Raw genomic sequence first — 13,301 nt, forward strand, 5'->3', positions numbered from 1 at the left:
TGCTAAAAAAAGACCCAAAATTTGGGAAATTTGTGTACAAAGAGCCCCCGGAGGGAGGGGAAGGCACCGGTGGTGGTGGGGGGGAAAGGAACGGATTTGGGGACCCCCGGATGGACACGGGGACCCAAAAATGGACACGGGGACCCCAAAAATGGACACAGGGACCCCAGAAATGGACACGGGGACTCCAGAAATGGACACAGGGACCCCAAAAATGGACACGGGGACTCCAGAAATGGACACAGGGACCCCCGGATGGACACAGGGACCCCAAAAATGGACACGGGGACCCCAAAAATGTACACGGGGACCCCAAAAATGTACACGGGGACCCAGAAATGGACACAGGGACCCCCGGATGGACACAGCGACCCCAAAACTGGACACGGGGACCCCAAAAATGGACACGGGGACCCCAAAAATGGACACAGGAACCCCAAAAATGGACACGGGGACCCCAAAAATGGACACGGGGACCCCCGGATGGACACAGGGACCCCAGAAATGGACACAGGGACCCCAAAACTGGACACAGGGACCCCAAAAATGGACACAGGGACCCCAGAAATGGACACGGGGACCCCCGGGATCGACATGAGGACACCCAGGACAGATCTGGGACCCCAAAAATGGACACGGGGATGCCCAGGACAAACACGAAGACCCCAAAAACGGACACGGGGAGCCCCAAAATTGACAATGGAGCCCCATGATGGACATGGGGACCCTCAAGGCAGACACGGGGACCCCAGAAAGGGACATAGGGACCCTCAGGACAGACATGAGCATGCCCAGGACAGACACGAGGACCCCTGGGATGGAAAACGGACCCCAAAAATGCCCACGGGGACCCCAAAAATGGACACGGGGACCCCAAAAATGGACACAGGGACTCCAAAAATGCCCACGGGGACCCCAAAAATGGACATGGGGACCCCAAAAATGGACACGGGGACCCCAAAAATGGACACGGGGACCCCCAGGATGGACATGGGACCCTCGGGGCAGACACGGGGAGCCCCAAAACCGGACACGGGGACCTCAAAATTGACACGGGGACCCCCGGGACAGAGACGGGGAGCCCCAAAATGGACACGGGGACCCCAAAAATGGACACGGGGACCCCAAAAATGGACACGGGGACCTCAAAATTGACACGGGGACCCCCGGGACAGAGACGGGGAGCCCCAAAATGGACACGGGGAGCCCAGAACGGACACGGGGACCCCCGGGACAGACACGGGACCCCCGGGACAGACACGGGGAGCCCCAGAACGGACACGGGGACCCCCGGGACAGACACGGGGCCCCGCCGCGGGCTCAGATGCGGATGCGGCCGTCCCGGAGGCGCTGCCAGCGCTCGGCGTCCAGCGGGACGAAGGCTCGGGCGGCCTCGTCCAGCAGCAGCAGCGGCTCCGCCACCAGCGCGGGGTCGCAGCCGTCCCGCGCCAGCCGCACCTTCTGCTGCTTGAACGTCTCGGTCATGTCCAGCCCCTCCTGGCGACACAGGGGGTGTGTTGGGGACCCCCGGGATCCCCCGGGACCCCCGGGACCCTCCACGACCCCCCCTGAGCACATCCCGAGGACCCCCAAGATCCCCAGGGACCCCTGAGCGCATCCCGAGCACGCCCGGGACCCCCGAGTGACCCCAAACCCCCCTGAACGCCCCCCTGAGCACCCCTGGGACCCCCGAGCACCCCCAGGGACCCCTAAACACCCCCAGGGACCCCTAAACACCCCCCAGGATCCCCCAGCACCCCCTGGGACCCCCTAAACACCCCCCAGGATCACCCTGAGCACCCCCAGGATCCCTAAACACCCCCTAGGACCACCCTGAGCACCCCCTGGGACCCCTGAACACCCCCAGGGACCCCTGAACACCCTCCAGGATCCCCCAGCACCCCCTGGGACCCCCTAAACACCCCCTAGGACCCCCTGAGCACCCTCTGGGACCCTCTGGGACCCCTGAGCACCCCCTGGGACCCCTAAACAGCCCCCAGGATCCCTGAGCACCCCCAAGCGCCCCTCCAGGATCCCCCAGCACCCCCTGGGACCCCTAAACACCCCCCAGGATCACCCTGAGCACCCCCAGGATCCCTAAACACCCCCAGGACCCCCTGAGCACCCCCTGGGACCCCTAAACACCCCCCAGGATCCCTGAGCACCCCCAGGGACCCCTAAACACCCCCAGGATCCCCCAGCACCCCCTGGGACCCCCTAAACACCCCCCAGGACCCCCTGAGCACCCCCGAGCACCCCTCCAGGATCCCCCAGCACCCCCTGGGACCCCCTAAACACCCCCCAGGACCACCCTGAGCACCCCCCGGAGACCCCCCCAGGACCTTCAAGGACCTCTGAGCACCCCCCGAGCACCCTCCAGGGACCCCCGGGGACCCCCCAGCACCCCCCGGTACCCCCGTTATCCCCCGGTACCCCATTCCCCCGGTACCCCCGGTACCCCAGGCCCCCCCAGCACCCCCCGGTTCCCGGTACCGTCAGCCGCAGGAAGCGGGGCCGCGCGTAGGGCGGCAGGAGCCGCTCCAGGTGCCGGTACAGCCCGGGGCCGTCCAGGGAGTGCCCGGGGCGCAGAACGAGAGCGGCCATGCCCGCCCGGCCCTCGTGTCCTGCAGGGGAGGGGACAGTGGGGACACCGGGGGGGTTGGGGACATCGGGGACATTGGGGGGGTTGGGGACACTGGGGACACTGAGGGGCATTGGGGACACTGGGGACAATGGGGACATTGGGGGTGTTGGGGACATTAGGGACATTGGGGACACCGAGGGGCATTGGGGACATTGGGGACACTGGGGACATCGGGGACACTGAGGGGCATTGGGGACATTGGGGACATTGGGGGTGTTGGGGACATTGGGGACATCGGGGACACTGAGGGGCATTGGGGACATTGGGGACACTGAGGGGCATTGGGGACATTGGGGGGATTGGGGACATTGGGGACAATGGGGACATTGGGGACATTGGGGACATTGGGGGGATTGGGGATATTTGGGGATATTGGGGACATTTGGGGACATTGGGGGTGTTGGAGACATTTGGGACATTGGGGGTGTTGGGGACATTGGGGACATCGAGGGGCATTGGGGACATTGGGGGCATTGGGGACATTGGGGGTGTTGGGGAGATTGGGGACATTGGGGACATTGGGGGGATTGGGAATATCAGGGGGATTGGGGACATTTGGGGACATTGGGGACATTGGGGACACTGAGGGACATTGGGAGGATTGGGGACATTGGGGACATTTGGGGGGACACCTGGGGACACTGGGGATATTGGGGGATATTCTGGGGACATCCGGGGGGACACCTGGGGACACTGGGGATATTGGGGGATATTCTGGGGACATCTGTGGGGACACTGGGGACGCTCGGCGGCCGTACCGGGCACGGTGACCCCGTAGACGGTGGCGTCCTGCAGGGACTCGTGGGCCAGCAGCGCCTCGGTCACCTCGGTGGTGGCCACGTTCTCACCCTTCCACCTGGATGGGGGAGAGGAAAACATTTAATGGGGACCCCCTGAGCACCCCAGGGACCCCCCCAGGACCCCCAAACACATCCAGGGACCCCCCAGGACCCCCAAACACACCCAGGGACCCCCCCAGGACCCCTAAACACACCCAGGGACCCCCCCCAGGACCCCTAATCACACCCAGGGACCCCCCAGGACCCCTAATCACACCCAGGGACCCCCCCAGGACCCCCAAACACACCCAGGGACCCCCCAGGACCCCCAAACACACCCAGGGACCCCCCAGGACCCCCAAACACATCCAGGGACCCCCCCCAGGACCCCCAAACACATCCAGGGACCCCCCCAGGACCCCCAAACACACCCAGGGACCCCCCAGGACCCCCAAACACATCCAGGGACCCCCCAGGACCCCCAAACACACCCAGGGACCCCCCCAGGACCCCCAAACACATCCAGGGACCCCCCCAGGACCCCCGACTTCTTCTGAGCCAAGCCCAGAACATTCCCCAGGGCTGAGCCCCCCCTGGCTGTGCAGGGAGGGGGCGTCTGGGGGTGTCCCCATCCCAGGGGTGTCCCTGGGGGTGTCCCCATTGTGGGGAGGGGACTCTGGGGGTGTCCTTGGGGGTCTCCCCACCCCGGGGTGTCCCCGGCACCTGAAGGTGTCCCCGGTGCGGTCCCGGAAGCGCACGAACTGCTCCCGGTCCTGCTCCACCAGGTCGCCGGTGTTGAAGAATTCGTCGCCCTCGGTGAAGACCCCGCGGAGCAATTTCTGCTCCGAGAGCTCCCGGCAGCCCGCGTAGCCCAGGAACGGCGTCCGGGGCGTCACCGGCGCGATCAGCAGCCCTGTCTCACCTGAGGGCGCGGCGACACAAAATTTAAGGGGTTTGGAGAATTTGGAGTTAATTAAAAATATATTAATTATTTTAACCGGGGCATCACCGGCGCGATCAGCAGCCCTGTCTCACCTGAGGGCACGGCGGCACAAAATTTAAGGGATTTGGAGAATTTGGAGTTAATTAAAAATATATTAATTATTTTCACCGGGGCGTCGCCGGCGCGATCAGCAGCCCCGTCTCACCTGAGGGCACGGGGACACACAAAATTGAGGGAATTTAGAGAATTTTGGGAGTTATCCCGCAATAAACTCACAATTTCTGACTCTAAACTGTCAGGGAGTGTTTGGCTGTCAGTTTTGATTAATATTCACAATTTTTCGTTGCTCCAGGTGCCCCCGTGCCCGCTGCTCACCCGTCCTGGCGCGGATGCAGCGCCCGTTCCGGTCCCGCTCCGGTGCCCCGGCAGCGACGTCGTAACGAACGACCTCGAACGGGGAGAAGAGCTGGGACAGGGGCGGGAAGGGTTAATTTTATTAATGAAAATAAAATAAAAATGGTAAATTAAATTTAAATAATATATTCATGTATTTGGATATTTACATATTTATATTTTCATATTTTATATATCTTATATATTTATATTTTATGTATATATTATATATATTTATACTTTATATATTTATATATTTATACTTTATATTTATATATTTATATATTTATACTTTATATTTATATATTTATATATTTATATATATTTATATTTATATGTTTTTATATTTTTATATATTTATTTATTTGTATATTTACATATTTCCTTTTAAAATAAATATATTTTCACGGTCTATTTTCCAAGCAGACCTTGTAGATGGCGCTGCAGCAATTTATATATTTATATATTTATATATTTATATATTTATATATTTATATATTTATATATTTATATATTTATATATTTATATATTTATATATAAATATATTTATATATTTATATATAAATATATTTATATATTTATATATTTATATATAAATATATTTATATATTTGCAGACCTTGTAGACGGCGGAGCAGCAGCCCACTGCGCTGGGGGTGCCGGTGTAGTTGAACAGGGTCACGTTACATAGTTATATATTGATATATATTGATATATATTGATATATATTGATATATATTGATATATATTGATATATTGATATATTGATATTTTTATATTTTTATATTTTTATATTTTTATATTTTTTATTTATATATTTATATATTTCTGTATTTGCAGACCTTGTAGAGGGCGGAGCAGCGGCCCACGGCGCCGGGGGTGCCGGTGTAGCTGAACAGGGTCATGTTTTATATTTATATATTTATATATTTATATTTGTATATTTATATATTTATATATTTATATTTTTATATTTTTATATATTTATATTTCTATATTTCTATATTTCTATATTTCTGTATTTGCAGACCTTGTAGGGGGCGGAGCAGCGGCCCACGGCGCCGGGGGTGCCGGTGTAGTTGAACAGGGTCACATTATATAGTTATATTTATATATTTATATTTCTATATTTCTATATTTTTATATTTGCAGACCTTGTAGAGGGCGGAGCAGCGGCCCACGGCGCCGGGGGTGCCGGTGTAGTTGAACAGGGTCACATTATATAGTTATATTTATATATTTATATTTCTATATTTCTATATTTTTATATTTGCAGACCTTGTAGAGGGCGGAGCAGCGGCCCACGGCGCCGGGGGTGCCGGTGTAGTTGAACAGGGTCACGTTATATAGTTATATATTGATATATATTGATATATTTATATATTTATATTTTTATTTTTATATTTTTATATATTTATATATTTATATTTCTATATTTCTGTACTTGCAGACCTTGTAGAGGGCGGAGCAGCGGCCCACGGCGCCGGGGGTGCCGGTGTAGTTGAACAGGGTGACGTTGCCCTCGCTCATGCCGTACGTCTCCACGATGCGCACGGGCCCGAAGCGCCGCTGGAAGCTGCGCCACACGTCGGGCCGGAGCCCGCTGCCCACGGCCAGCCGGAGCCGGTGCTGCCGTTCCGCGGGGCGCTGGGGGGAGAACGTCAGTGCCGGGAGCCCTCGGGGGCACCAGGAACCCCCCGGGAACACCAGGAACCCCTTGGGACCACTGGGAACACCCCGGGACCACCGGGAACCCCTCGGGACCACCGGGAATCCCTCGGGACCACCGGGAATCCCTCAGGGGCACCGGGAATCCCTTGGGACCACCATCAGCACCGGGAACCCCTTGGGACCACCGCGAACCCCTCGGGACCACCGGGAACCCCTCGGGGGCACCGTCAGCACCGGGAACCCCTCGGGAACACCGGGAACCCCTTGGGACCACTGGGAACCCTCGGGAACACCGGGAACCCCTTGGGACCACCGGGAACCCCCTGGGACCACCGTCAGCACTGGGAACCCCCCAGGACCACCAGGAACCCTCGGGGGCACCGGGAACCCCCCGTGACCATCCCGGGGCCACTGTCAGCACCGGGAACCCCCGGGACACCCTCAGATCTGCGGGAGACCCCCCAGGACCCCCTCCCCAGCCTGGGGAACCCCCCAGGGCACCCCCACCCAGCCGGGACCCTCCCCCAGCTTGGGAGAAACCCCTGGGACCCCTCCACAGCTCCGGGGCTGCCCCCGGCACCCCCTCCCAGCCCAGGACCACCGTCAGCTCCAGGGGGCCCCCGGGACCCCCGCAGGACCCCCCGGGACCCCCCGGGACCCCCATTCCGTCCCCCCGACCTGCGGCTGGTTGACGAGGTAGCGGCAGAGCTCCCCGATGTACTGGAACACGGTGACGCCCTCGGCGCGGCAATCCTCCCAGAACTGGCTGGCCGAGAACTTCTCCTTCAGCACACACGTGGCTCCTGCGGCATGGGGAGGGGGGGGGATCAGCCCAAAAACACCCCCAAAATATCCCAGAAACACCCCCAAAACATCCCCAAAAAAGCACGCCCAAAACCACCCCAAAACATCCCCCAATACAATACCAAAACCACGCCCAAAACACCCCCAAAATATCCCAGAAACACCCCCTAAACATCCCCAAAAAAGCACGCCCAAAACCACCCCAAAACATCCCCCAATACAATACCAAAACCGCGCCCAAAACACCCCCAAAATATCCCCAAAACACCCACAAAAACCTCCCCAAAATCACCCCCAATAACACCCCGAAAAATCCCCAAAAGCATCCCCAAAACATCCCCAAAAACACCCCCAAAAACATCCCAAAAACACCCCTGAAACATCCCCAAAACACCCCAAAAACATCCCCAAAAACATCCCCAAAAACACCCCCAAAAACATCCCCAAAAATATTCCAAAACACCCCCAAAAGCATTCCCAAAATACCCCCAAACAACCCCAAAAACACCTCCAAAATATCCCCAAAACACCCCAAAAACATCCCCAAAAACACCCCCAAAAACACCCACAAAAAACCCCCCCATAAAACACCAAAACACCCACAAAACACCCCAAAAACGTCCCCAAAATATCCCCAAAACATCCCCAAACACCCACAAAACCACCCCCAAAATATCCCCCAAAATCATCCCCCAAAACATCTCCAAAAACAACTCGAAAAACACCCCCAAAACACCCCAAAACCACCCCAAAAACACCCCAAACCACCCCAAAACCATCCCCAAAACACCCCAAAACACCCCCAAACCACCCTCAGTGCCCACTGACCGATGCCCAGGCAGCCCACGATGCCCAGCAGGGCCCCTGCCATGTGGTAGAGGGGCAGTGCCAGGTACACCACGTCCCTGCTGGACGCCCCCACCAGCTCGTAGAAGCTGAGGCACATGACGGCCTTGAGGTGGGACACGCGGGCGGCCTTGGGGAGCCCTGCGAGGGGGAAAAAATTTGAATTTTTTTAAATGAAACGGTATAAAAATCGATAAAATTTTATAAGAGTTTTATAAGGCCCATCCCTGGTGCCACCAGTCCAACCAGTCCAACCTCGGTGCCACCAGCCCCATCCCTGGGGTCACCACCCTACCCCAGTGCCACCACCCCATCCCCGGTGCCACCATTGACCCCTGGTGCCACCGCTCCACCCCCGGCGCCACCACCCCATCCCCGGGGCCACCATCAACCCTCGGTGCCAGCAGCCCATCCTCAGCTCCACCAATGACCCCTGGTGCCACCGCTCCATCCCTGGCGTCACCACCCCACTCCCAGTGCCACCACCTCACCCCCAGTGCCATTGCCGGTGTCACCACCCCATCCCCGGTGCCATCACCCCATTCCCAGTGCCACCAACCCATCAACCCCCGGTGCCATCCCCCAGTACCACCACATTATCCCCGGTGCCATCAGCACACCCCCGGTGCCACCACCCCATCCCCAGTGCCATCCCCGGTGCCACCGGTCCACCGCCGGTGTCACCAGCCCATTCCCGGTGCCGTCAGGCCATCCCCAGCGCCATCCTCGGTGCCATCATCCCTACCCCCGGTGCCATCACCTCACTCCCGGTGCCATCCCCGGTGCCACCACCCCATTCCCGGTGCCACCCCCGGTGCCAGTTTGATCAAACTGTGATAAACAATGGGAAGGGCCGGCGCGGCCGTACCGGTGGTGCCCGAGGTGAAGATGAACAGGCACGGCTCGTTCATGTCCTCGGGCTCCCACAGCTCCTCGGGCCGCAGCTGCTCCGAGGCCGCGTCCAGCAGCTCCTGCAGGGCCAGGGCGCCCTCGGGGCACGGCCCCGGCCCGAGCACCCACACGGCGACCCCGTCCTCCCGCAGCGCGGGCAGCAGCGGCGCCACCGCGCCCAGCAGGTCTGGGGGTGGCAGAGAGTGCGGGCAGCTCGGGGGGCACGGGGGTCATTGCTCCGTCCGCAGTGCCATCCCCGGTGCCACCGGCCCATCCCCGGTGTCACCACCCCAACCCCGGTGCCTCCATGGTGCCACCACCCCATCCCCGGTGTCATCATCCTACCCCGGTGCCATCCCCGATGCCACCAGCCCATCCCCGGTGTCACCACCCCAACCCCGGTGCCATCCCCGGTGCCACCACCCTATCCCCAGTGTCATCCCCGGTGCCACCGGCCCATCCCCGGTGTCACCACCCCAACCCCGGTGCCTCCATGGTGCCACCACCCCTACCCTCAGTGCCACCACCCCATCCCCGGTGTCACCATCATACCCCCGGTGCCACCAGCCCATCCCCGGTGCCATCCCCGGTGCCCCAAGTGCCACCCACTCCTCGTTCCCCTCGTCCCCGTTCTTTACTCCCCTGGTCCCGCTCCGGTTCCCCGTCCTCTCATGCCCCGGTATCCCCGCTCTGTCTCCGTTATACCCCGGGATTCCCGCACTCCCCGGTCCCCCCGTTACGCCCCGGTACCTTTCCCTCTCCATTCCTCGGTGCCCTTCCCGGTCCCTTCGGTGTCCCCCCATTATTCCCCGGTCCCCTCCCGGTACCCCCGGTATCCCCCCGGTTCCTCCGGGCCCTTTTCCCCACGTTCCCCACTCCCTTCCCGGTGTCCCCCCGGTGCCCCCCGTTATCCCCCGGTCCCCCCGGTCTCCCCGGTCCCCCCGGTCTCCCCGGTGCCTTTCCCCCTCCATTCCTCGGTCCCCTCCCGGTCCCCCCGCTTCCTCCGGGCCCTTTTTCCCCACATCCCCGCTCCCCTCCCGCTATGCCCCGGTCTCCCCGGTGTCCCTCCGCTCCCCTCCCGGTGCACCCCGGTGTCCCCCGGTTCTCCCCCGTTTCTCACCATCCGCCACCAGCAGCGCCGTGGCCCCGCAGCTCCTCAGGCAGTGCCGGAGCCCCGCCGGTCTCAGCGCCGTTCCCAGGAAGGCCGGGCGGGCTCCGAGCGCCGCCAGCCCGAACCACGCCCACACGAACCGGGGCTCGTTACCGACCAGCAGCCCCACGGTGTCGCCGGGCCTCGGCGGGGCCCGCAGCGCCCGCAGCGCGTTCGCCACCCGGGCCACGCTCCGCGCCGCGCTCCCCAGCGGCTCCGCCCGTCCCCGGAACCGCAGGAACGGCCGCGCCGGAGCCTCGCGGGCCGCCCGCAGGAACCGGGACACCACGCAGCCCCCGGGGCCGCGCCGCGCCCGCCGCCGCACCCGCAGCGCCCGCAGCGCGAACGAGAGATCGGCCCAGAGGTGCGGCCGCAGGAGCCGCTGCAGCGCCCCCAGAACGCCCAGAGCGGCGAGCAGCGCCCCCAGAGCGGGGCCGGGGGGCCCCAGGAGCGCCCCCAGCCCCAGCGCCCCCAGCAGCGCCCCCAGAGCCGCCGCCAGCGCCATCGCCTCGGGGGCGGGGAGGACGCGCCCGCCTTGGCCACGCCCGCCATGGCCACGCCCGCCATGGCCACGCCCACCAACCGCGCCCGCCTTGGACACGCCCACTCGGAGCCCACCCCCCCCCCCATTCGCGACCCCTCTGCCAAGCCCATCCCCCCCCCCGTGTCACCTCTGTCCCCTCCCCTCTGTCCCCTCCCCATTGTCCCGATTGTCGCCTCCCCTCTCCCTTCTGTCCCCTCCCCATTTTCCCCAGTGTTCCCTCCCCATCGTCACCCCCCCATTGTCACCCCTCCATTGTCACCCCCCCATTCTCCCCTCCCCTGTCCCCTCTGTCCCCTCCCCACTGTCACCCCTACATTGTCCCTCTGTCCCCCCCCATTGTCACCTCCCCATTTTCCCCTCTGTCCCCTCCTCTCTCCCCTCTCTGCCCCCCAATTGTCCCCTCTGTCCCCCCTTCTGTCCCCTCCCCATTTTCCCCACTGTCACCTCCCCGTCCCCCTCCCCACTCTCCCCCCCCACTGTCCCCACTGTCCCCTCCCTGTCCCCTCCCCACTGTCACCCCCCCATTGTCCCCTCCCCTGGTCCTTCTGTCCCCTCCCTACTCTTCCCCACTTCTGTCCCCTCCCCATTTTCCCCACTGTCCCCCCATTGTCACCCCTGACCCCTCCCCATTGTCACCCCCCCCTTGTCCCCCCATTGTCCCTCTGTCCCCGCCTCTGTCCCTTCCCCATTTTCCCCATTGTCCCCTCCCCTGTCCCCCCCCTGTCCCTTCCTGATTGTCCCCCCCCATTGTCCCTCTGTCCCCCCATTGTCCCTCTGTCCCTCTGTCCCCTCCGGGGCCTCCCGGTGTCCCAGATTCCCCCTATCCCGGGGGGGGCTGTTGGCAGTGCCACCATGGATGGGGGGGGGTTGGCACTGTGGCAGTGCCACCACCCCTGTGTCCCCCCCGTGTCCCATCCATGTCACCCCTTTTGGGGGGAGGGGGACACACGACCCCCCCCCCCCCCCCCATGTCACAAATCCGGGGCCGTTCAATGCGAAACAGGAAAGTTTTTATTAAAGTTTTTATTAGAGTTTTTATTGCTGCTTTTCTTAAAAACCCCTAAAAACGCTCATGGGGGGGGGGCAGGACCCCTCCTCAAATTCTGCCGCCCCCCCCCCCACCCTCCCCACCCCCAGGACCCCCCAGCTCCCCCTCCCCAAATCCTCGGCAGCAGCCCCTCGGTTCCACCCTTTATTTACAGCTCTGCAGGAAAATGGGGCTGGGGCTTTCCCCCTTTGTCCCCTTGGGGTTACCCCCACCCACATAGGGGGGTCCTGGCGTGGGGTGGGGGGGCAGAGACCCCTCCCCATGTGGTGAAAATTGGGGGGAAAGGGAGTGGGGGGGACCCCGAGCTTGGGGTTTTGCTGGCACCGCTTTGGGGTTTATTGCAAAGGGACTTCTGGGATTTGGGGTTTATTGCAAAAAACCTTTTGGGATTTGGGGTTTATTGCAAAAGATTTGGGTGCAGGGCCCTGCTGGGATTTGGGGTTTATTACAAAGGGTTTGGGTGCAGGGGAGGCATTTTGGGATTTGGGGTTTATTGAAGAGGGTTTGGGTGCAGGGCCCTGCTGGGATTTGGGATTTATTGCAAAAAACCTTTTGGGGTTTGGGGTTCATTGCAAAGGGTTTGGGTGCAGGGGGATTTTGGAATTTGGGGTTTATTGCAAAGGGCCTGGGTGCAGGGGCCTGCTGGGATTTGGGGTTTATTGCGAAGGGGGCTTTTTGGGATTTGGGGTTTAAATCTCCTCTTTGGAAACCCTAAAATCTCCTCTTTGGCCCCTCCTGTCAGGCTGCAGGGTCAGCTCTGACCCTTGGACCTGCCTGCTTGCAGAGGGATTGTTCCATGAAAGGGGATTCATTGTTTTCCCGTTGTTTCATAACGGAGGGATCTCAAAGCTTGCTCTCATTTCAACTTCCCTTCTGGTTTCCATGTTCTCAAACTCTTTTAAAAATTTTGAATCATCTTTTGAAAATTATCTTTTTATGACTTCCAACTAACAGACTGGGATGAAGTCAGAACAAAGAAGAAAGTCTAAATCCTCTTTGTGTTTGTTGTCTCATATTGTCCTAATTCAAATTGTCCAAATTATTATTACTCTATTTGTATTACTATTTTTATAACACTATTATACTTTTAAAAATTTTAAAACCAAGTGATTGGCGTTTTTCACAATCCCAGTCTCTTAGTTGAAAATTATCAAAAGATTTTTGTGACTTTTCTAATTTTGGGATTAATGCTGGTGAATTTTCAGGGTTTAGTGTCTCATTTTGGGTCGAGAAATCTGTCCCAAACACTGGGGGAGACTCTGGAGCTGTTTGTGAACAGTTGTTTTTAAAATGTAAAAAGGTGAATAGTAATAAAATGATTATAAAAACAGTGATACAATTAGAGTGATAATAATTTGGACAAATTGAATTAGGACAATATGAGACAAGAAATACAAAGAGGGTTTAGACTTTCTTCTTTCTTCTGACTTCATCCCAGTCTGTTAGTTGAAAATGATCAAAAGATAATTCAAAATTTTAAAAACAATTATCCCAACACAAAAGATGAAAGGGTTGGCATTTGCAGGGGCGAAATAATTCCCTGTCCGTGCTGTATTTATGAAAGCAGCTGTCACATTCCAGCCTCCCG

The 13,301-nt window shown here is 58.8% G+C and overlaps 1 protein-coding gene across 1 annotated transcript; it reads right to left on the minus strand.

The window, feature by feature from the left end:
- Positions 1-1,214: 1,214 nt before the first annotated feature.
- Positions 1,215-10,626, minus strand: SLC27A3 (solute carrier family 27 member 3). Its single transcript, XM_063176192.1, has 10 exons — positions 10,092-10,626; positions 8,949-9,158; positions 8,063-8,221; positions 7,109-7,233; positions 6,212-6,406; positions 4,742-4,832; positions 4,147-4,345; positions 3,403-3,500; positions 2,494-2,624; positions 1,215-1,497 (listed from the first exon to the last, which is right to left on the minus strand). The coding sequence occupies exons 1-10, from the start codon at positions 10,624-10,626 to the stop codon at positions 1,321-1,323; spliced, it is 1,920 nt and encodes a 639-aa protein (XP_063032262.1). The 3' UTR covers positions 1,215-1,320.
- Between the last annotated feature and the right edge of the window lie 2,675 nt (positions 10,627-13,301).

This window comes from Melospiza melodia, chromosome 25, assembly GCF_035770615.1.
Source record: "Melospiza melodia melodia isolate bMelMel2 chromosome 25, bMelMel2.pri, whole genome shotgun sequence".
Lineage (NCBI taxonomy): Eukaryota > Metazoa > Chordata > Aves > Passeriformes > Passerellidae > Melospiza > Melospiza melodia.

Coding starts and splice junctions, on each gene's coding strand:
- SLC27A3 (XM_063176192.1), bottom strand. CDS start 10,626: ATGGCGCTGGCGGCGGCTCTGGGGGCGCTGCTGGGGGCGCTGGGGCTG. Junction 4,346..4,741: donor CTGCATCCGCGCCAGGACGG/GTGAGCAGCGGG, acceptor CCGCGCCCTCAG/GTGAGACAGGGCTGCTGATC. Junction 2,625..3,402: donor CTACGGGGTCACCGTGCCCG/GTACGGCCGCCG, acceptor CCTCCCCTGCAG/GACACGAGGGCCGGGCGGGC.